This window comes from Artibeus jamaicensis, unplaced genomic scaffold (assembly GCF_021234435.1).
Source record: "Artibeus jamaicensis isolate MK-2021 breed Jamaican fruit bat unplaced genomic scaffold, CSHL_Jam_final contig_851, whole genome shotgun sequence".
Lineage (NCBI taxonomy): Eukaryota > Metazoa > Chordata > Mammalia > Chiroptera > Phyllostomidae > Artibeus > Artibeus jamaicensis.
Genome location: NW_026521986.1, coordinates 5,871,932 through 5,892,815, shown reverse-complemented (window position 1 = coordinate 5,892,815; position 20,884 = coordinate 5,871,932). Strand labels below are relative to the sequence as shown.

General features: G+C 43.8%; 1 protein-coding gene across 7 annotated transcripts in view; it reads right to left on the bottom strand.

Annotated features, from left to right (window-relative positions):
- Nucleotides 1–20,884, bottom strand: part of SYNE2 (spectrin repeat containing nuclear envelope protein 2) — a 287,326-nt gene that overhangs the window by 31,615 nt on the left and 234,827 nt on the right. For 6 of the 7 annotated variants that reach the window (XM_053673375.1, XM_053673368.1, XM_053673369.1 and 3 more), the window contains 10 exons: nt 20,274–20,402; nt 18,704–18,858; nt 18,456–18,600; nt 17,432–17,526; nt 15,959–16,190; nt 13,428–13,622; nt 10,301–10,426; nt 6,307–6,462; nt 4,009–4,167; nt 3,114–3,280 (listed from right to left, as the gene is read on the bottom strand). In XM_053673375.1, coding sequence (XP_053529350.1) covers nt 3,114–3,280; nt 4,009–4,167; nt 6,307–6,462; nt 10,301–10,426; nt 13,428–13,622; nt 15,959–16,190; nt 17,432–17,526; nt 18,456–18,600; nt 18,704–18,858; nt 20,274–20,402 — 1,559 coding nt within the window. Of the gene's footprint in view, nt 1–1,797; nt 2,033–3,113; nt 3,281–4,008; nt 4,168–6,306; nt 6,463–10,300; nt 10,427–13,427; nt 13,623–15,958; nt 16,191–17,431; nt 17,527–18,455; nt 18,601–18,703; nt 18,859–20,273; nt 20,403–20,884 lie in introns of those variants that run through there. The other variant, XM_053673373.1, reaches the window with a different exon arrangement.

Sequence of the window (20,884 nt, the reverse complement as noted above, 5' to 3'; positions counted from 1 at the left end):
ACTGAGAGCAGGACAGAAAAGGTTCACTAAATAGGGCTTGGAATTCTCTGGGCAAAGAGGCCATTAGTGCACTTGGTTGGCACGACTCAAATCTAAGTTCTGCACCCTGTTCCATTCATATCCAAGTTCCACAGCCTGTTCCCCAACTTCCCTGATGACGATATGATCAGTAGCAGAGAGCAGACAAGCAGCTGATTCTACATGAGGCCAATCTAAGGCAGGTCCAAGCTTGCTGCCTCAATCCACAGATTCACCCGGAGGGGTAAACTCATCAAAGAGTTTCCTAGACTCTTGGCCATTGGTCTCAGCCTGGCCTTTGCTTTAGGGAAGATAAGTTACTGGTATTCTCTCCCTAGTTCCTTAGTTGTTGTTGCCCCCCCCCCCCCACACACACACACCTCCACTGCTTTTAGAGCGAGAGGGAAGGAGAGAGAGAAACACTGATGCGAGAGAGAGAAGCATCGATTGGTTGCCACCCAAATGCACTCAGACTGAGGACTGAACCCGCAACCTTCTGATTATGGGATGATGCTCCAACCAGCTGAGCGATGCTGGCCTGGGCCCCAGCTTCTTAGCTTTGAAGGGATTCAGTTCATGTCAGTGTAACAAACCAGAAGGGCCTGGGCAACAGGGAGGCAACAGGACTGCCTGAGTGGGAATCCTGGTTGCCTCACATACTGGCTCTAACTGTGGGCATGCTCTTCAACTTCAGTGCCTCAGTTTTGTCATCTGTAAAATGGGATAATGGTATCTACCTTTTAGAATTACAATGAAAATTAAGTGAAATCATACATAAAAGCACATTGTTAAGAACACAGCTGGCAGACAAAATATTTGCCATTATTTCAATTCCTTATTTTGCCAATTGCTCCTTCCAAAAGGACCACTGAAATTTCACCTGTGTTTTTTTTTCCCCCACCAAGGAATTGGCTGAGGACAGGCAGCCAGAAAGGAGAGAGAAAAGCAAGCCACCTATTAAACTCTGAAGTGATAAAACCAAAGCATGAATAATTGAGAATGGACTGTCACTCTAGTCTTCAGGAAGCACAGTCCATGACAGGTACAAAGTTGCCCTAGATTTGTGCCAGGTGCCCAAGAAGACTTAGGATAAGTCTTCTAAAAACAGTGTCAACAAAGACACACTACACACAAGTTACGCAACAGACATGACCTTAACCTTGTGCACTGAAACGTTCATTCATTTCAACATATACCTGAACCCTGTTCTAAGTGCTGGAAATGAGACAGTCAAAAACACTGGTCTCGTGGAGGAAAGGTCTCTTTCACCACTAGACATAACGCAGGGAATCCTCTTCTACTCCACGGAAATGCCTTAGTCTTAGCGTCTTCTTAGGGAAAGCAATGATAACCACTGAATAACCACGCTGGGCCGCACAGGTGCCAAATGCAAGACGCACGTCATTAGTCCTCACGGTGGTCTCTGATGTGAACAGTGCTGTCGGGCACATTATGCAGATTTGGAAACTGAGGCTTAGACAGATCAAATCACTACTCAGGTTTCTGTGATGAGTAAGTGATAAAGTCAGCATGGGCTCCAAACCTGCCCTCTTCATCCTTACTTGGGCCACCGCCACGGATTTCCACAGATATGTGTTTTTTGAGCTGGCAGTGGAGAGAAGCTGGATTCAGCCCAGCGTGCGCTGCCAGCCCAATCAGTCTAACGTTTGTCTTTGGCAGACCCTCTGCTGCTAAAAACCCACAACTGACTCAGACTCTATGTAGGACGCCAGGACAAAGTTAGGATTGAAGGTCTTCCAGGACTTAGCCCCAACCTACCTTTGCAGCTTCATCCCCCACGGCAGTGGAGCCTCTTGTCACTTCCTGAACAGCTTCCTCACTGCTCTACCCCTGCACCTGCTGCCCATGGCACACTTCTGTCTCTCAGCCGCCAGTGATGCTCCAGGATCCCGAGCCCTCATTGCTCATCCCCGGCCATCTGGGAACACACTCTCCTGTGAGGCTCTTCCTAATCCCCGCCCCCTCTCCAGGAAGACGAGATCTGAGCCCTCAAACCACTCGGTTTTACAAGCTGCTCAGATGTCGGCTCCCATTTACATAACTGACTCATCTTACTTCCTGTCTGTAATTCTCAGAGCACTGGGCCTGCTGCCTGTGCTGCAGGTTTCACTCACGGTTGATTGTCAACAGGGAGGTAGAGGAAGTGCCAAATTATTAGGTGCATCTCATTTTCACTACACCCAATACTTGGGTCGCCTTACAAGTTCTCCTGTGTATTTTTTCCACATCGTGTGTGTGTTCAAAACATAAAAGCCTCACCTGGCCAGTGGCCACACAAAGTCACACAAGCAGTCCCCAAGCTGAGTGACTGTTTTTTATACGTCAGGTTGCAACCAAACCAAACCAAACCAAACCAAACCAAACCAAACCAAACCAAACCAAACCAAACCAAACCCATTTTGGTTGGGGCCTGCCTTTGGAGACAGAATTTGAAAACAGAGCCCATTTAACTTGAGTGGTGGTATCACCATCATCACTTTGTTCGAACACAAAATTGCCGGTCTGACTTCTGACAGGGTTGTTCTGGAGCATGGCCACAGCCGTGCCTCCTAAGTGCCCCCTTAGGACCAGATGCCCACCGGGCACTTGGCGCGCCCGGCACACAAAGAGGATCTGCGCCTCGGGTGTTCCAAGCCCCAGCTGTGGGGGCAGGTGGGGACCTCCAGACCAGCATCTAGAAATCAGGCCTATGCCCTGACCTACTTGCACCTGCCACCCACAGGCAGGAACCAGCAGGCGTGACTTCATCTGGGGGACACGCAAGTCCCAGCGCAGAGTTGCTATTTCTAAGTAACACCTCCTCAAGCCTTTCTTTTCCAATTAAGTTCCTAACTCCCATTCAAACCTAATCTAATTCATGTGAAATTTTAAGCTAAAGAAAAAAACTATTAAAGTGGGATATACTAAAAATAGAATCTTTCTACATTGTTGAGACAAGAATGGCTACTCATCACTGACCGGGTAAGTTATGAAACTGCTGGGCGACCTCAGCACTGGGCTGGGCTCAGTGTCCAGGTGTGTGGGGTAACCATGGCACCTAAGCGAGTAGGAATTGTTTCTGGACCGTTTCTTACCTTGAGCCAATGACATCAAAAAGGTGCTGCCAGCGGTCATTGATTTTATTGAGCTTGTCATCGACCTCGGCTGCTCTTGCCTGGTTGCTGGCCTTCACCAACTGGTCCCCCATCTGCTTTAACTGTAACTTGTTTTCACTGAACAAGTTGATTTCTTCCATGCAGTCCTGGCAAGGGCACCGAGACAAAAAGCCTCAGTTACTGCCCAAAATTCACTTCTCTGCCATAAACACACAGTTGCCTCTTGAAAAGAACTTTTTTTTTTAATGAAAAACTTCTCACACTTGTTAACACAGCTCTTCAGTGAGTGGCTAACCAGTCGACGATGCCGACTCAGCACACTGCAACACATGAGGCAGCGGAGATTTTCCTAATTGAGCAGCCAGGGCTTCCTCTCTCAGATTTCTTCTAATCCAATGATCTGGGAGCTGGCGACAGCTGAGTATAACTGAATTAGCCTAATACCAGTAAGCGTTTTCCTGAGTGGCAAGAGCCTTTCCACCTTTTTCTGTGCAGATTGGCGATGATGAGACCCATTACTGCTGGCCCCTCCTTTTTGCAAGGGGAGCTCTGCCATAATCAGAACTAGAAAAGCCATAACTCACTTGGGGCGTGAACAGATGCTTAAGGAAATGCAGCCCCTTCTCTGGCCAGACTTCCTGAGGAAGTAGCTCCCCCCAGTACACAGCACCGTGCCCTCCTAGGTGGGCCCCACACCTCCCATCTCTCTGGAATCCTCACTTACCACCTCTTCTCAGAAAAGGAGAAGAAAGAGCCAGAAATATCCCTTTAAATTTCTAAAATGTTATTGGGAACATACCTGAAACGCCATTTTGAGGAGGGCTGAGTCTCCTGTGGCAGCGGTACCTGCGTTCACCCGGGTGCTGTTGCTTACCTTCTGTAACTTTTCAATCATTTCCTCGATGCTAATATCTGCTGTCTGTAGAACTTTGTTTTCCATCTGCACCAGCCACGCACACAGCTCTTTATTTCTTTCATTGAACACAATCCACGAATTGAGTCTGTCTTCAATTTCCTGTTTGCGTATAGCCACCTGGAAATGGAAATGCATTTGGCAGCTGAGTCTGGGCAGAAAGGAAAGCAGTTCCTGGACCCTCCCCCCATTGAAAGGAATATGAAAGTCATTCATTTCAATTAGTAGCCCTATAGGCTTAAACTACTATGTTTTTGCCTCATTAACTCCTAGAGTTTAACAACAGATATTTTTTACTCCTTCGATAAATGTCATAAACAGCAACAATATAAAAAATGTACCTGAACTGTAACTGACCAAAAGGATTCAGTTTTACCCAACAGTATCAGGTTATATTAAAAATTAGAAACAGAGGTTAGATGAATACATTGAGCATCACTTAAATTTTTTCTGTTCCTGTTCTTTCAATATTACCTTTACTGAAAGCTTGCTAAAGCTAATTTGTAACTTTATGACCCAAATCCTTTCCCTTTTAAAACATGAGTCTTTATAGCTACTTAAGGACAATGTCCTGCCCATTTAATTAAAAAAAACCCCAACAAAACCTATAATACAGATCAAATTATAAACCTAACATTGATCATGCAAATGGACCATGAAAATGAAAGTAATTTAGATATTCTAGTATTGTATTTCAAAACAAAAACAAAGCAAAATAAGGGTCAAAAAAAAAAAAAGATGCACATCACTCATTTAACTCACTTTCCCATAGTACTGCCGCTTTGGATAGAAACCAAGCAAAAGGGGCCAGTCACCGGTCTGCAGCAAGCAGGCTCTGAGCCCACACACCCGGTGCTCCGTGAGGATCAAGCAAGCCCTACGCTGGTACTAGCAAAAGGTTTTCCTCCTCACAGGTTTGTTCACATTTACTACTTCAGTAAATATAAACTTAAATAATAAAATCAGCCTTTCTAAATGTAAACAAAAGTCTTCTCCGATGTTAAAAATCTTTTGAACATTACAGTTAAAGGGGTAGCTGAAGGGTTCTTTCGGTAGTTTTAACACCCCACTTTACAAATGGGGCAACTTAGGTTGAACTGCTAGAGATTTCCCTGCTCTGTACAGAAACACCTCTGCTCCTCGCAGAGTGAGGCATAAAGCATCCAATGCTTGTACACCCACCCGACCAAGTGTGCTGGAAAGGTGCAAAGAACTAGCTCCCCAAAACCGAGTTTTGTGCTTCTGTTCCTCTGGGCATCTGTTTATCTTAGCTTTAAAAAACGCTGGCATATGGCAGGGCCTCATTCTGGTAGGCTTCGTGATGGTAACAATTAGGAACATCTGGACCCCAGTCTTGGCTTCTTACCTTTCAGGATACTTTTCACATTTTCTAAACATTTTCTTTTATATAAAATGTGAATAAGAATTCTAAAAAGACACTGAAGAGTAGGCTACATTCTGAACATTAAATACTAAAATCAGGAAGGACAAATGTTTTTACTTTATTAAAATGCATTCAAAAGTGTCTGAATTTCGACTCTTAAAAATACTTCTTGTAATTCACAAAAACGAGACAGGAATTTATTTTTCTTCGAATTACATGTTCTTAAAACAAAGATCTACTTGAACCTTTTAACTCCACCCGATCACCTCCCCCCAAACACACACATGATCATACTCACACACACTGGGGGGAATACCCCAACCACAATCCAATTCTCGATCAGAGCCGCTGAGATACCAAGTGCAGCAGATCACCCCTTTTAAAAAGTTCTGAAAACCCTGCTTGAATCAACATCGGATGCGTATGAACCCACAGGTCTCAGATAAAAGGAGGCTGACGTGGGGCATTCAGTGTGACTCGGCCCAGAGGAGAGGCTGCAGAGATTTTGCTCTGCGTCCGGTAGCGATCCCTCTGCTGAGTCCTGATTCTAATATACAGATTAGTGCTTGTCATTTGCACAAGACAGAGCGCAGCCCCACAGCTGATCACAGTTGCAATGCCCCCCAACATTTAAACATTATGTCTTTAAAAGACTCATTAACAGTGTGCCAAGTCTCAGCACTGAGTACTAGAGAAACAAAGGGTCAAATCCGCTAAACAGTGTCGTGCCTACTGAAGGAACAGCCGCCCGGCGAGGGCTCCGACTGCAAAGGGCCTCAGGTTCAGTGAACTTAAGCTCCGTTCCACTTTGTCTGGCCCTCAGAGACATTGCAATACAGTCCAGATCGGCCGTGCCCTGCAGTTAACTGACTTACTCTTAAGCAGAGGTCCTCCCATTGTCTGTGCAAATGCTCTATTTGCTCCTTCAAAACCATCACGTCCTCCACAAGAATGTGCTGGGTTAAGTCGGTTTTCATGGTGTGAAGTTCTTTCAAGTTCTGAGTCCAGTTAGCCAAAGACTTCTCCAGTTCCTGCATTTAAACACAAGAAAAGGGAGGAAAAAAAAACAAAAACAAAAAAACTTCAACTCAAACTGCTGTTGTTTCCAAACCTGTAGGCTAATCCTTTGATTGGACTCTGGGGGAGGGGAGGCCCGGAAGGGGGCGGGACCAGCTGAATGAGAAACAGCCCCGGGCCAGCGCCTGCAGTTGGGCTTGGCCAGTTCTCCAGCACCTTTCTCTCAAAAGGAAACTTTTCTACCTCTGTTTTCATCTCCTCGGGTAGTTCAAATTTTTATATAATTAATTCTACTTTAAAGTCATGTAAGTCTTTACCTTTATTGAGAAGAAAACAACAATCACACATACATACTTTTAATTCTGAAACTATGTTACAGAAATGTATAAAGTGTGATTTCCCATTAAAAAGAAAAAACTTAAGTGTACTGTTGCTACTGTGGAAATCACAGAACAACAGCTTGGCTCCAAGGGAATTATTTTGGTTAACTTTAAAAAAGAAAGTTAAATATAATGAAAGAAAAAGTAAATCGTTCCCTGATAGCAGAGATTGATTAGCAGAAAATTTCCTCTGACCTGGGAACTTAATTTTTTTAAAGTGAATTATCTGTCAAATTTAAACTCTGAATTCTCGGACGTAATCAAGAAAAGTTACTTTCACAACAGGGAGGTTAAAGGAAACAGCCAGAACACTGGCTGTACAGAAGGGTCATTTATGTTGCGCTTATATAAGTTCTTCATACTTGAAAAGTCTGCACTCACACCTGTCAATAGGTATCTGAAAAAAAACCACAACTATTTATTTATATCAGAAATAAGCCCTAGAGTAGACAACAATGAAAATGTGTTAATTCTGATTGATTTTCAGAGTTCTAAAAACTACACTTGATATGATCTCACAACTTGCCATCACGAAGTTTAATAAGATCTGAATTTCCTTTAAAGGTTGCGTGGAGATTAAAAATGACATGTTTATCAGAAATCAGAGGCAGGTAGGAACTTTCTTGATCTAATAAAGACATCGCCAGCAAATACACTTAAGGGTGAAATTTCGGAATAATTCTTTTTATAAAATCAGGATGAGCACGAAGGAGCCGGCCACCGCTGCGCCCACTCGGTGCCGTCCTGGAAGTGCTGACCAGTGTAGAAAGGACAGAAGAAATACATATAATTAAAAGGAAGACACACAAAAAGCATCCTTTTCCACAAATGGTGATTGTTGACATAGATATCTGAAGGAATAGATACACAAAATATTGAAACTAACAAAAGGGTTTAGCGAGGTGGTTGAATATAATACCAATACATAAAAGTCACATTTCTAGGCACCAGTGATAAACAGAAAATATAATAAGAAAAAGGCAAATTTTTCAGTATTTCCTTTTTTTTTAAAAATATTTTATTTATTTATTCTTCGAGAGAGGGGAAGGGAAGGAGAAAGAGTGGAAGAGAAATATCAATGTATGGTTGCCTCTCATGCGTCTTCTTCTGGGAACTGGCCTGCAACCCAGGCATGTGCCCTGACTGGGAATCGAACCTCAATACTCTGGTTCGAAGGCCCGCACTCAATCCACTGAGCTACGCCAGCCAGGGCCTTCAGTATTTTCAATAGCTTCAAAATAACACATCAGGGAATAAATCTAACAAAAGGATTCTCAATACCATATAATGAGCATTACTGAATACAACTACAAGGAACAGCATGCCATATTCAGGAACAGGAGTACTCAATGTCAAAGAGACGTTATTGTCCCCAAATTAATCTACAAATTCAGTACCATTCCACTGCAACCCTTATCAGGACTTTCCCTAGTTTGACAAACTGCTTCTAAAAGTTCTGGAAAATCAAAGACCCAAGGACATCCATACTAAGGTGGGAGAATAAGGAATGGGCGCGGATCACACCTGAAACGAAGGCCTGATGGAAAAGCTGAGATGAGCAGCCCGATGGCTCAGAGATCCAAGAAGAAATCATGTGTAGGTGGGAACATGACATTTGACCCTGGACTATTCAATAAACAGGCACCAGGACAACTGATTAACCATATGAATAGAAAAACTGGATCTTTAACTCCAAAGGTACACAAAAATCAATTCTTCAATGAATAAAGATGTCAATTAGAGAGCAAAACTTGAAACTGTCAGAAGAAAATGTAAGAGTCTAAACTTTATGACTTTAGTAGGGAGATTTCACAAAAGAAACAAAACAAATCATAAATGAAGATGATGATAAACTCATCTATAACAAAACAACAAAACAATCTTTCTTTTTCAGCCAGTGACACCAAGAGAAAGTACAAAAAGAAGCTCATGGATGGGAGGAGACATCTGAAATGTCTATAATCAACAAAGCATTATCTGAAATAAATTAATGGCTATTTCGAATCAGTAAGAAAAAGAGAAACAGCCTAACAAAAACATGAGTGAAGAATATAAAGTGGCAATTCACAGAAAGCAAATCTGAAGGGGCAATAAACCTTAAAAAAAAAGTTCAACTTACTAGTAATTAAACTACAAAGATATGCCATCCATACCTATCGGATGATCAAAAGTGTAAAAATTCTTTTTCACAATCCAGAGTGACTGGAGAGGAATAAATTGTTTTGTATTGTAATGCATACAACACATCACAAAAATGAATGAGTTACAGCCATCAACACTGATGACTCGAAATCATAACGAGGGAAAAAGGTTGCATGTGTTATATATGTACATGGTACTGTTCATGTCAAGTTTAAAAACGAAAGTAATACTACTGCCCTGGCTGTGTGGCTCAGTGGATTGAGCGCCTGCCTGTGAACCAAAAGGCCACTAGTTCCATTCTCACTCAGGGCACATGCCTGGGTTGCGGGCCAGGAGAGGCAACCATATATTGATGTTTCAATGTTTCTTTCTCTCTCTCTCTCTCTTAAAAAAATAAAATAAAATCTAAAAATAAATAAATATGGTACAGAAGTGGGCTGGGGAGGGAAAGTGCACTGGAATTCATACAAGGCATCAAACCTGCATTTGCAATGCTTTACTTTTCAGACGAGTGATGGTTTTGTGGCAGTTCGTCATATCACGGTTAGGTTAAAAATATTTTGCATGTTGGAAACATTGATAATGAGAAAAAAAGATGCAGGAGGAGGACACTAATTTCCTGAATAGCTTCAAGTATGAGACTACGCATGTCTTCCTAATTTTTCAATTCAATTGCTGAAGTCACCAAAGGAATGGAAGAAAACCAACCAAACAAAAACAAAGTGTGTTTCAATTGGCTTCTGATATCTTTTAAATATCAGCCTGCAAATGGGGAAGCGACGCAGGAAGTTCCTGACCTGGGAATCTTACCGACGCAAGTTCCTATCCATAAGTTCGTCATGTCTGCAAAGACCTAAAAGATGTGGAAATTTTGCCTAGTGCAATATTAATTAGGCAGAATACAGTTTGGAACGTTTTATAAAAATGTTATAATTGAGCAAAAAACTCAACCTATTGGCTTTTAAAAACGAATTCTTTAGTCATATTTTACTCTCATTTCAAAGACAAAGTCATTTGATAAGGGGACAGCTTTCAATGTCATCTCAAAGGCCACATCTTTTATTACAGAGAACATGATAGAAGCAGGACCCCAGGAGAAAACCTCTGAGACCCTAAGAAGTGAATTTCTGCAAAAGTCTCTCATTTTCATACATTGGTCTCAAAACATATGGATTCTGATTCCTTTAGAGACCAGAATGCTTTGTTAGATAAAACACAGGGAAAATGTTTGCCAACTACACATGAATGCTTGGTTTCAACATGGAAGCTGAAAACACACACTTCAACTTCTCAGAAAACAGCTACGCGATTCTCTCGAACACTGTGATACCTTAATGAGCTCTTTCTCTTTTTGGAGATCCTCGTGAGTTTCTGGAAGAGGTTCTTTGCTTTGTGCCTTTAAAATGTGCAGCCTGCTTTTCAGCTCTTTGATTTTCTTTTCACACTGGTCCCAGGTCTATTTGAAAACAGCATTAAAACTGGTAAGTACTTTTGCTATTTAAGAATGAGTTATAGAACCAGAATAACTTATCTAATCCATGTACTGTATTTTGCCAGGTATAATGTGCACCTGCATTTTTGGCCCAAGCTTTCAGGGAAAAAAAAAACCTTTTAATTTTTTAATCCTATTATTTATTTATATTTAGATGCTTGTTTTTTGTATTATATAAAAGTTTTAGCACTTATTTTGAACATATTATGGCACAAGAAATTTTATATAACACATAATTATAAAACACAAGAACAGATACAAGGTATTTCAGGCACTGCCCATGTGTAATGCACACCTTAACTTTTCCCTAATATTTGGGTGAAAAAGTGTGCATTACACATGACAACATACGGTAATTGCTTTGCTAAATGTGTTTTTGTAAACTGGAGACCCGGTTCCTTTCTGGGATGAACTGTGGTCTAAAAGGACAGATGGGACACCAGTCTGGTTCGACACTTCTTTGCAGCTTTACCTGTGGCTCGTTCCACTGTGGAGCTGGTTGGCTTCTGTTTTAAAATACAGTTGACCCTTGAATGATGCAGGGTGGTGGTTAGTGGCACCAACTGAGTAGAGTTGAAAGCCCCCATTAAGTTAACCCCTCTATATCCACAGGTTCCCAACCACAGAGTGAAAATAATTTTTTCATCGGCAGTTGGACAAATCCACGAATGTAAAAACCCAGGGATGCAGAGGGCCGTCCATATTTACTGAGAAAATGGGTGGGCTTGTGCAGTTCAAACCTGTGAGAGTCAACTGTATTTCTTCCTTCCTCCCCATAACCCTGATCTACACAGTCTCATTTCTATTTTAATTTTTGGAGACGTTCATATTTAAGAACTATAAGAATTCAAATTCATCTTCAGCCCTGGCTGGTGTGGCTCAGTGGGTTGAGTACTGCCTGTGAAAGGTCGCCAGTTCAATTCCCAGTCTGGGCACATGCCTGGGTTGTGGGCCGGGTCCCTGGCTGGGAGTGTGCAAGAGGCAACTGATAGGTGTCTCTCTCGCACATTGGTATTTCTCTCCCTCTCTTCCCCTCTCTCTAACCTTCAGTGTTTAGTCTTGGGCATGCGCTACAGTAGCATCGTTACACCAAAAGCCCCTGACCACTCTCTCGTCCCCTTTTCTGATGCCACTCCTCCACTCTCCCCTTCCCCTTCTGGAAGCAGGTGGGCTTCCTGGCTTCTGCGGCCCTTTCGCAGTCCGGCTGCACTCGCTCTCCACCTCTTGGCAGTGTGACAGCCACCTGCTGCTTAAAGCACTCTCAGGTTTCTAAAGCATTTTCACGTTCACTGTCTTATTGTACAAGTAATGACCTTAGGAGACAGACAGAGCAAATATTATCTTCACATTTAAAATGTGAAAACTGAGGCTCAGAGGAAGCTGACGGGCCAGGATGGGAGGTCAGAAGCAGTTTAGTCAAGAGGCGACTGAAGGCTGCAGGTTCCCTGCCGCTGCCCCTGGTGCAATTCTTTCATGGCATCTCTTTTTCCTCGAACCCTGCATTAACGAGCAAATAGGGGCCTGCATTTTCAAGTTCGGGGTGTTTACAATTGATTCCTTAGGGTTAAATTTCTACTCCTGAGGTCACTAAAAGCAGATGAACATAAAATCAAGCAGTACTTTAACCCTCAGTACAAACGACACCTAAACATACTGGGGTTGGCCCAGTTCTACGGTGACACCTCACGTGAGGGGAGGCCACGTGTGCAGAAAGGTCAGATCTCTGGAACATGACCCAGAAAGCGGGGAGGGAAACAGAACTGTGAGTCCTCGTCGCCCCCACCAAACCCTCAACTGCGTTAACCATCACACTGTACAGACATGAGACATGGCAGGTGCTCAGCACGTTTGCTGGTTAACGAATCTCGCAGTCTGTTCACCAAAGAAGATTCGGGGACTTTGTGCCTGGGAGAGGTGCTCAGGCCCTAACCCGGGACATATTTTTTCTTTATTCAGAAAAACATCTCTGACAAGCTTGGTTATTTGGTTTTGACACACACATACACATCCGCTAGTTTATGGAGGAGAGTGGGCTACAAGGAGTGGGTATGCTCAGAGAAATGAAGAGTAAGAACAGACAGCCCCACATTTACTGCATAGAGAGGAAAACCATAAAACCCACACAAGACCTCGAAGAGCACAGCAGCTAGGGTCTGGGCGGAGAGCAGCTCAGGGTCCTTGAGAAAAACTTGGTATTTTAGCATCACAAAATCACGATGATTTCCCTAAAAATGACTCAAAAGAACCTTTTAATTCTTAAAGATATCATCATAAATTATCTGTGAAATTCACTTACATGAAAACTGCATTTTCTGATGGTAACAGAAAGATGAAGCTTCACTGTGTTTATTTTCATGCACTAGGCCCGAGGGCGGACCACGTGTGGGGCATTAACTCTGTGTGTGAACTTCCACTGCGCATTAGTAAGCCTCCAGTTCCGTCATGTAAATATAAAATAGAAGCTCCAGTATTTATGTACCTAATATCGAGCTTTTTCTTTTTTTTTTTTTAAAGATTTTATTTGTTTATTTTTTGAGGGGAAGGGAAGGAGAGAGGGAGAGAAACATCAATGTATGGTTGCCTTTTGTGTGTCCCCTGCTGGGAACTGGCCTGCAACCCAGGCATGTGCCCTGATTGGGAATCGAACTGTGATTGTCTGGTTCGCAGGCACACGCTCAATCCACTGACCTACACCAGCCAGGGCAATATTGAGCTTTTTCAATGCTATTACCATTCTACCTTAAATAACTGACATGATTCACAGTTCCCAGCTGTAGCAGGACTCAGCTGTAGCTGACATGGTTCCCAGCTGTAGCAGGACTCAAGGTCCTTTGAAAAACTCAAAATGTCATCCCTAAGTCATTCCCATTGTCACAGAGCAAACAAAAAATCTACGTATGTGCTGCGCCTGAGCACCGGGAGTGGGACAGTGAACAGGGGGTGGGGGGTGGGGGGGTGGGCGTACCTCTACGATGCTCTGGAGGTGCTTGGTCATCTCCCCAACCTGGCGCCAGGTGTCCGTCCAGCTGCCCCGAAGTTGACCGAGTCTCCTCTCTATGGACTCTTTACTTTTCAGGTCCGCTGTGTTCAGTAATTTTTCCCCAGCTTCCAAGGTGAGTGCATAGGTGGTTTGCTGTCTCTCAAAATGAATTTCTTTATTCTAGAAAGAAAAAAAAAAGTGACTTGCTGAAGCCATTTCAAGCTTAACTTATCAGAAGACCTGCTCCTCCTCCAGTCTTCCCCGACTTGCTCAATAGCACACTATTCACCACAATGCTCAAGCCGGAAACCCAGTCATCTTTTTAATTCATTTTTAATTCATTTTTATTGTATTTTCCCATTACCATTTACACCCCGTCCACCCTCTCGCACCTTCCCCCACCCTCCTGACCCCCAGTCACAGCACTGTTGGCCCCGCCCACCAGTTCTTTTTATTCGTTTCTGGATCCCTCCGCCCCTGCCACCATCTCAGTTTAGATTTTCAGCCACATCCAAACCACAAGCAAATCTTGTACATGCTGCCTACAAATATATCCTCTTTTGTCTTCACTGTGATCAATCCTGTCTTTTATTCAAGAAATGTGAGAGACAGAGAGAGAAAGAGAGAAAGAGAGAGAAAGAGAGAGGTGGGGGAGAGAAACATTGATGTGAGAGAAACACTGATTGGTTGCCTGCCAAATAAGCCCTGACTGGGAATTGAACTCGCAGCCTTTCAATCTACGGATGACACTCCAACCAAATGAGCCACGATGAGCAGGTCTTACCCTTATCTCATCCATCGTAAAAACTCTCCAAGACTACTTAAATAGCCTAACTGCATTTGGCAGACTGTGTTTTTCACAAAAAGGCCACAGCAGTTATTCCCTGCCCCACATGTTCTTCCAGAATTGTCACTGGCTATCAGGTGGCAGTGCCTCTGTCCCCTGCTCTTGACCTTGTGTGGGCATGTGATGAACAGAAAATGGTAGAAGTGACATACGTGACCTCCAAGGCCAGGCTGAAGGGAGGCAGTAGAGCTTCTCCCTGGATCTCGCTTTTTTGGGACATGTGCCTTTGAAGCCATGAGCTTCCATGTAAAAAAAGTCCAGGTACCAGGAGCTTCTGCGTGGAGGGACCACAGGGAATGATGCCCAGGAGCCCCAGCTGCTCCAGTTCCCAGCTGTCTGAGTCTTTCCAGCTTAAGTGCTGGACCTGAGAGAGAGTGCACCTTCACTCTCCATGGTCATCTGACCGCCACGGCCTGAGACCCTACGCAAGAATCTGCTAGCTGAGCCCCGTCAAGCCCCGGAACTGTGAGAGACAATAATCACTGGTGGCTGTTATGCAGCATTAGACAAGAAATATCTGGGGTGCCTGCTTCTCCTTTGGCTCCTCCATAGTCTATCCTTCTCAGAACAACCAAAGGGGCTCTAAAAAATACAAACAGAATCACGCTGCCCCCTCTTCCAACTGAAACTCTTCAACGGCCTCCTGTTACATCGAGGCTAATCCAGCTTCTACACCTCGCCTACAAACACTCCCCCCTGCCTGCCTCTCAAGTTCATTTCCTATCGCTGTGGCCCCACTGGCTATCCTCCCGTCACACGAGCCCTCTTTCTGTTCCTGTGCTTTGATGAGCTTGTTTCCACTCTGGGGAATTGGGGAAGTGGTTCCATCTGCCTGAAAGGCTCTTTCCCCAGATCCTTCCCTGATTGGCTCCTTCTCATCACTCAGGTTCCAGTTTAAGTATCACATGCCAATCTACAGTAGCCATCCAGCCCTTCCATTACTGGCTCTGTTTCAATTTATGTATATATCTCTTATTGCAACCTGAAACTTTCTTATTCTTGAATTTGTCTGATTGCCCCCACCAATCAATTTGTCTGAGTTCCCCCATGAGAGTGGGAGGCTCCCCCTTGTGCACCCCACACTTCCGGCACTCAGAACAGTGATGGGCACAGGGTGGGTGCTCGATGTTTGATGACTGAATAAATGAATGAATGAGGAAAGCACAGGACTTCAGAAGGGGGATGTTTCATCTACTGTACTGCTACAGAGTGGTTCTATGGCTCAGTGGAAGCTGCCCTGGGAACTGCCAATCAATTACTCTACTCCTGTGCTGGTCAAGCAACTTTCTGATCAAAAACTTCATTGCCTAATAGAATTTGCCCTTCACAAGTAAGCACGAGTCCCACTGTAAACTACCACATTGCTGGCCCACTAATATATTACTTAGAAACTTAGGTGGGAGGAGCCTGTCACTCCCAACTTCCCCCCTGCCCACTCATGTCCTCTCCATCCCTCCTCCCACAGAGTAGAGAGCTTCGCTGCTTCCGGACGGAGGGATGAGTGGGGTTTCTGCCCCTGCAAGGCTAGGGACCTGCGTCAACTGGTTTCCCATTGCAGAGAGCACACCTGAATCGTGACATCGCAGATGACACAAAACCTGAAGTGCGTGGACCTCTTCCACATAATGACCACCCCGCGGCTCTCACACCGCTACTGCGCACACACTACCTTCAGCTCGTGGATCAGGCTTCTGGCTTGGCAGAGACTGTAGCAGTCCTGGCTCTTGACCGCAGACAGCAGGTGGCCGGTGGCGGTGAGGAAGCGGAGCAAATCCTCGGAGGTGGTGAAACACTGCCACTGCCTCGCCAGCCCAGTGACCGCGCTCTTCCTCTGCCGAACGCGCTGGACGGCACTCTGCCACTGGGCCTTCAGCTTCATGAACTTCGAGATAAACTCCGGTCTTGGGAAAACCAGATGGTCAGAGAATCCAGACATGAACATGCAGAAAAAATAGCTCTCACAGAAACTCAGATTTGCTATCGATATGCACGATTTACATGAAAAACAAACTTCTTAAAATCTCAGCACCATTCAACTTAAACATGATGGGGAACTTGGAGCTGGAGTGGGGGCAGCATGTGGTTGGCAAAAAATTTTTAGCAGCAGATATATGCACATGAGCCGGGTACTTTGTCAGCATGCATGACGGTCATTCCCTTAAACAAATGGAAGCTGTTTTAACAGCCATTATGCCAAATGCTGAATGGAAAACCACACGTGGGATTGGTGGGAAAGAGGAGAATAGGTGGGTACCTGGTAATGTTATCTACTACTTGAAGGTTCTACTTTATGTAATTTCAGCAATAAAAAACATGTTTTCTGCAACTTCTCAATTAGTTCTTTCCCAGATAAGTGACACCTGCCACATGAAAAAATAAGGCCTTTTATTTATTACAGGGAAAGTCATGCTTTGCTGAACTGATCAAATCAAAACCAGTTGATCACCCTGAAACTGGCTTGAATTTATTATTTCAGAGCTACAAGGAGATGGGCTTTATATTTCTTAGTTATGCTGAAGGACACAGAGGCACATGGGTGGTGACGGTGAGGAGAAACCATCCCTACCAGGACATTTGGAGAAGCATTCAACAGGCCAGGCACTCCGGGCTCTGTCTGCCATGTGTACCTGTTGTGCGAGCAGGTTCAGTTACTGTCCCTGGGACGGACTGAGGGGCTCTGCTCAGCCTGACTGGCACTGCCCAGTGACCCCTGACCCCATGTACACGGCACAGGGAGAAATGCTTGCTTTCCCAACGGTGACAGAGCTACTTGCTGTGAACAGCAGCACTTTCAGACTTATTTCTTAAATAGCACAACAGCACGAGGCTGAAATACAGAGGACAACATGCTACTGAAGGGTGCTCTGGGGTAAAACATTAGTTAACTGTATTTGGTGAGTGGGTCTGGTCCGCTAACCCACTCACCCACCACAGCGGAGAGTGCCCCTACGGTTTCCATGGCCACAGAGCAAGACCCTGTCCTAGTTCACTCAAAAAAACCTGACCTCCTGGTGGCTGACCAACTGACACGGCAACCGGGCACTGACATGGTCCAGATGCATGTGGTGGAAGCCTTCCCCGACTGCATTACCCCATCACACGCAAACACACGCATGCACGCACACCCCCCCAGACAGCTTACCTGTTCTCTATTTCTGTTGTGTCCAAGAGTTGTAAGGACCGGGTGATGTAGCAATCAGCAACTGCCTGGTTCATAGAAACTTCAGCTTCTAACATCTGCGTGTGAATTAAAATATAAAATATCAGCTTATAGAATTCATTTTATGAATCTGGATCTTACACTTCTGATTAAACTCTAAGCTCACAGACAACATCTAAAACGACTGTTTTTCAAGCTGTTTGAGCCTACCTGCAAATAATGCTCAACCATCACTCAATAGCATCTATACATATAATCTTAGAAAAAGATCTTAGAAAAAAGATAATCTTAGAAAAATAACTGTGAGTAATGCCTGTTTACTGAGCACTCACTGTTTGCCAGGTGCCATGTAAGACACGGATTATCTCACTTATTCCTCAAACACTGGACTTAAAGTGCCATTATAAAATCCATTTGAAGGAGGAAGCAAAAGTATAAAGAAGTTCAGTAGTTTATTCAAGGCTGTTCAGCTTTTTGGCTGGAAGGATTTCATATTCATTGGGTGACAATGTTACAATGCAGAATTAAATTAGTTACACTGGAAAGCTGTAGTGAACTAACCACGCCTACTCTGAAAGGTAGGGTCTGCATATAACCAAGCATATTTCCAAATGTATATGAACACGAGTGTGGGGAAATTCCTCTGTAAAATTTTTAATGAGTCAACTATATCAGGTTCTTCCACATATATTTTTTTAGGTTCTCCCATATTTTAGAGAATCATTCAGTGAAAGTGAAAAGATGAACTGAAGTACTTTAACGTGCTCTCAGTAAAGTGGTGTATTGCATTCTGCAGAAGCGAAGTTGTGCTAGAAGATTCCACTTACTACAGAAAATCTAGTTCTGTCCTTAATAAAATAGCATAATAAAACAACACGCTGAAAATCATGCAATATGTGAGAATCTGACACGGGATCGAGCAACAATAAAACTTGTGTTTTGTTTAAATCCATCTTTCCCTGACGCCCGCTCCAGGGCGAGGGGTCCGTGGGCACGGCCTGCCCACCTCACAGGCCTTCTGCTGCTCCAGGAGCGCTGGGAGGCCGTCAGCAACACCCGACGTCAGCGTCTCCTCCACCTTCTGCAAGAGTCGGGCCCACTTTTCACAGTAATGAAGAAACTGTTCATTTAGTCCGATTCCCTGAAGCTCACTATAAAGGTTTAAAAACAAATAAAACAGAGCCGTATGACAATGAGCTCCTGCTGTGAACGTTCCTTGACTTGGAGCAGCAGTGAGAGATGGGCTGTGCTGACCTGTAGTGGTCCAGCGCGGTTGCCGTGGCCCGATTCCACTGCCGGGTCACGTTCTGCAAGGTCTTCACAGCCACGTCACTGAGCGGGAGCTTGAGGCTTACGTCATGCAGGTGTTCCACATCAGGTGAGTGGGCCGTCAGCGCTAGCACATAATTCTATTAAAAAAAAAAAAAACACCGCCAAATCCCAGATTTAGGGACAGTGACATTTCTACATGATGAAAAGGTTGCAGAGATCCTGCAGGTCATCCTCCTGTCAGACAGGAGGAAAACTGGGGCCTGCACCCGTCAGTGACTTGCCCACAGCCAAACTGCTAGTTAGAACCAGACCTGAATGCAGGTCTCTCAGTCCTGTGGCTTTTCTACAACGAGCTGCATACATGACCTCAACAGCCCAGGAATCAGAAAGCCATCTCAGATTTTCAGACTTTGTCTTTTGGGAAGACAAAAACAACTTTTGTTTTGTTTTTGAAGGACCCGTCCTAGACCTTCAAATCCATCTGGTTTGCCAACACCTTGACCTTCAACAGATCACACAGTTGATCTTCAAATCAAATGAAAATTTAATCCTTACAACAACCCTAGTAAAGAACAGTACTTAAACATCTGTATTTTGGTAGAATCTAAAACCACAGAAGAATGCAAACTTATCAAAATTTTATTTTTAAAATGATATTCCAAGCCCTGGCTGGTGTAGCTCAGTGGATTGAGCACAGGCCTGTGAACTAGAGGATCATGGTTCGATTCCCAGTCAAGGCACATGCCTGGGTTGCAGGCAGGTTCCCTGCAGGCCAGTTTCCTGCAAGGGATGCACTAGAGGCAACCATACATTGATGTTTCTCTCCCTCTCTCCTTCCCCTCTAAAGATAAATAAATAAAATTTAAAAAAAAATGATATTCCAGGGACAGCCTCTAGGTCATCAATATGTTAAGCAAATGTCCTTTACAATACCCACAATGTCACTGCAGCATAGTCTAGGTCAGGGTCGGCAAACATCTTCTGTAAGTGACTAGGTCAGAAGTAATTTAGCCTTTAATGAGTCACATGATCTCTGTTGCAACTACTCGCTTCTGCCCCTGCAGCATGAAAACACCAGTGGACAAGATGCGTGTGTGCCACAGGCTCCTGACCTTGGTTCTGAGGTTTGGTGCTTAGGAGTGCGCAGGGCCCAGTATTCTTTAAATCTCCTGTTCATGTATGTTAATTACACTAAACTTACTTAGCTACTAAATGAAAAAATGCAAAATTAATTTAATAAGGCATTTTACTTTCGATCTTCAACCAGAAAAATTCAATGAATCACCACAGCCATTTCCTAGATTATTCTCATTGACTAAGCTAATTAATAAAGACATCAAAAATTAAAAATCCACTAAAATTACTATGGCATAGCACTAAAATAGAGCCCTATATTGTCACACTTTTTAGAGTTTAGGGAAAATAAGGCAAGAATGAATGACATATAAATTACTGTGCTTAAGAATTATGCTACAAACAGATTCATTAATGTGACACTAGCTTATTTTTTATCCTACGATGAGCCCTTAGAAAAGATAAATATTGGCAATACCAGGAGTGAATCAGGATTTTCTTCTTTTTCCTGTTGACAGAGGTTATTCAAATTCTCTTCTTCATGCATAATAAGGCCTTTCAAAGATTCCAACCGGTCCCCAAAATCCTTAAACTGTGATAGAACAAACTAGAACAAGAGAAATTTCCATTAGAAACAATGTTTGTATGCACATAGAACAGAATTAAGCACAGTCTTGGGAGCCGATGAAAGTTCAAGTTGTTCCTAACACCCCAGGGCAGCACGTCACTACTCTGCGTATTCAGAAGAATCCTGACTTTCACTGAGCCTTTGGCAGTGCATGGAGCCGTCAGGGATGAACGGCTCACCTGCTTTGGGCGGGCATGCAGAAAAGGGTCAGTCCAAACTCTGCTCCCTCTGTCCTGTTAGATAAATGTATTTTTCTGCTGCTCTTGAGATATCATATTAGAGTACAAAGGCCTTCCATGCAGCTTTTTGACAGTGCACACACAAAGGGCTTTTCAAAAAATGAATTCGAAATACAACAAATGGCCTATGACTCAAGCTCAACTGCCCCAGTGGGAGATCCAAATAACTGTGGAGACTGAACTGCGTATGAAATATCACACTCCTTAAACTAACATGTCCAG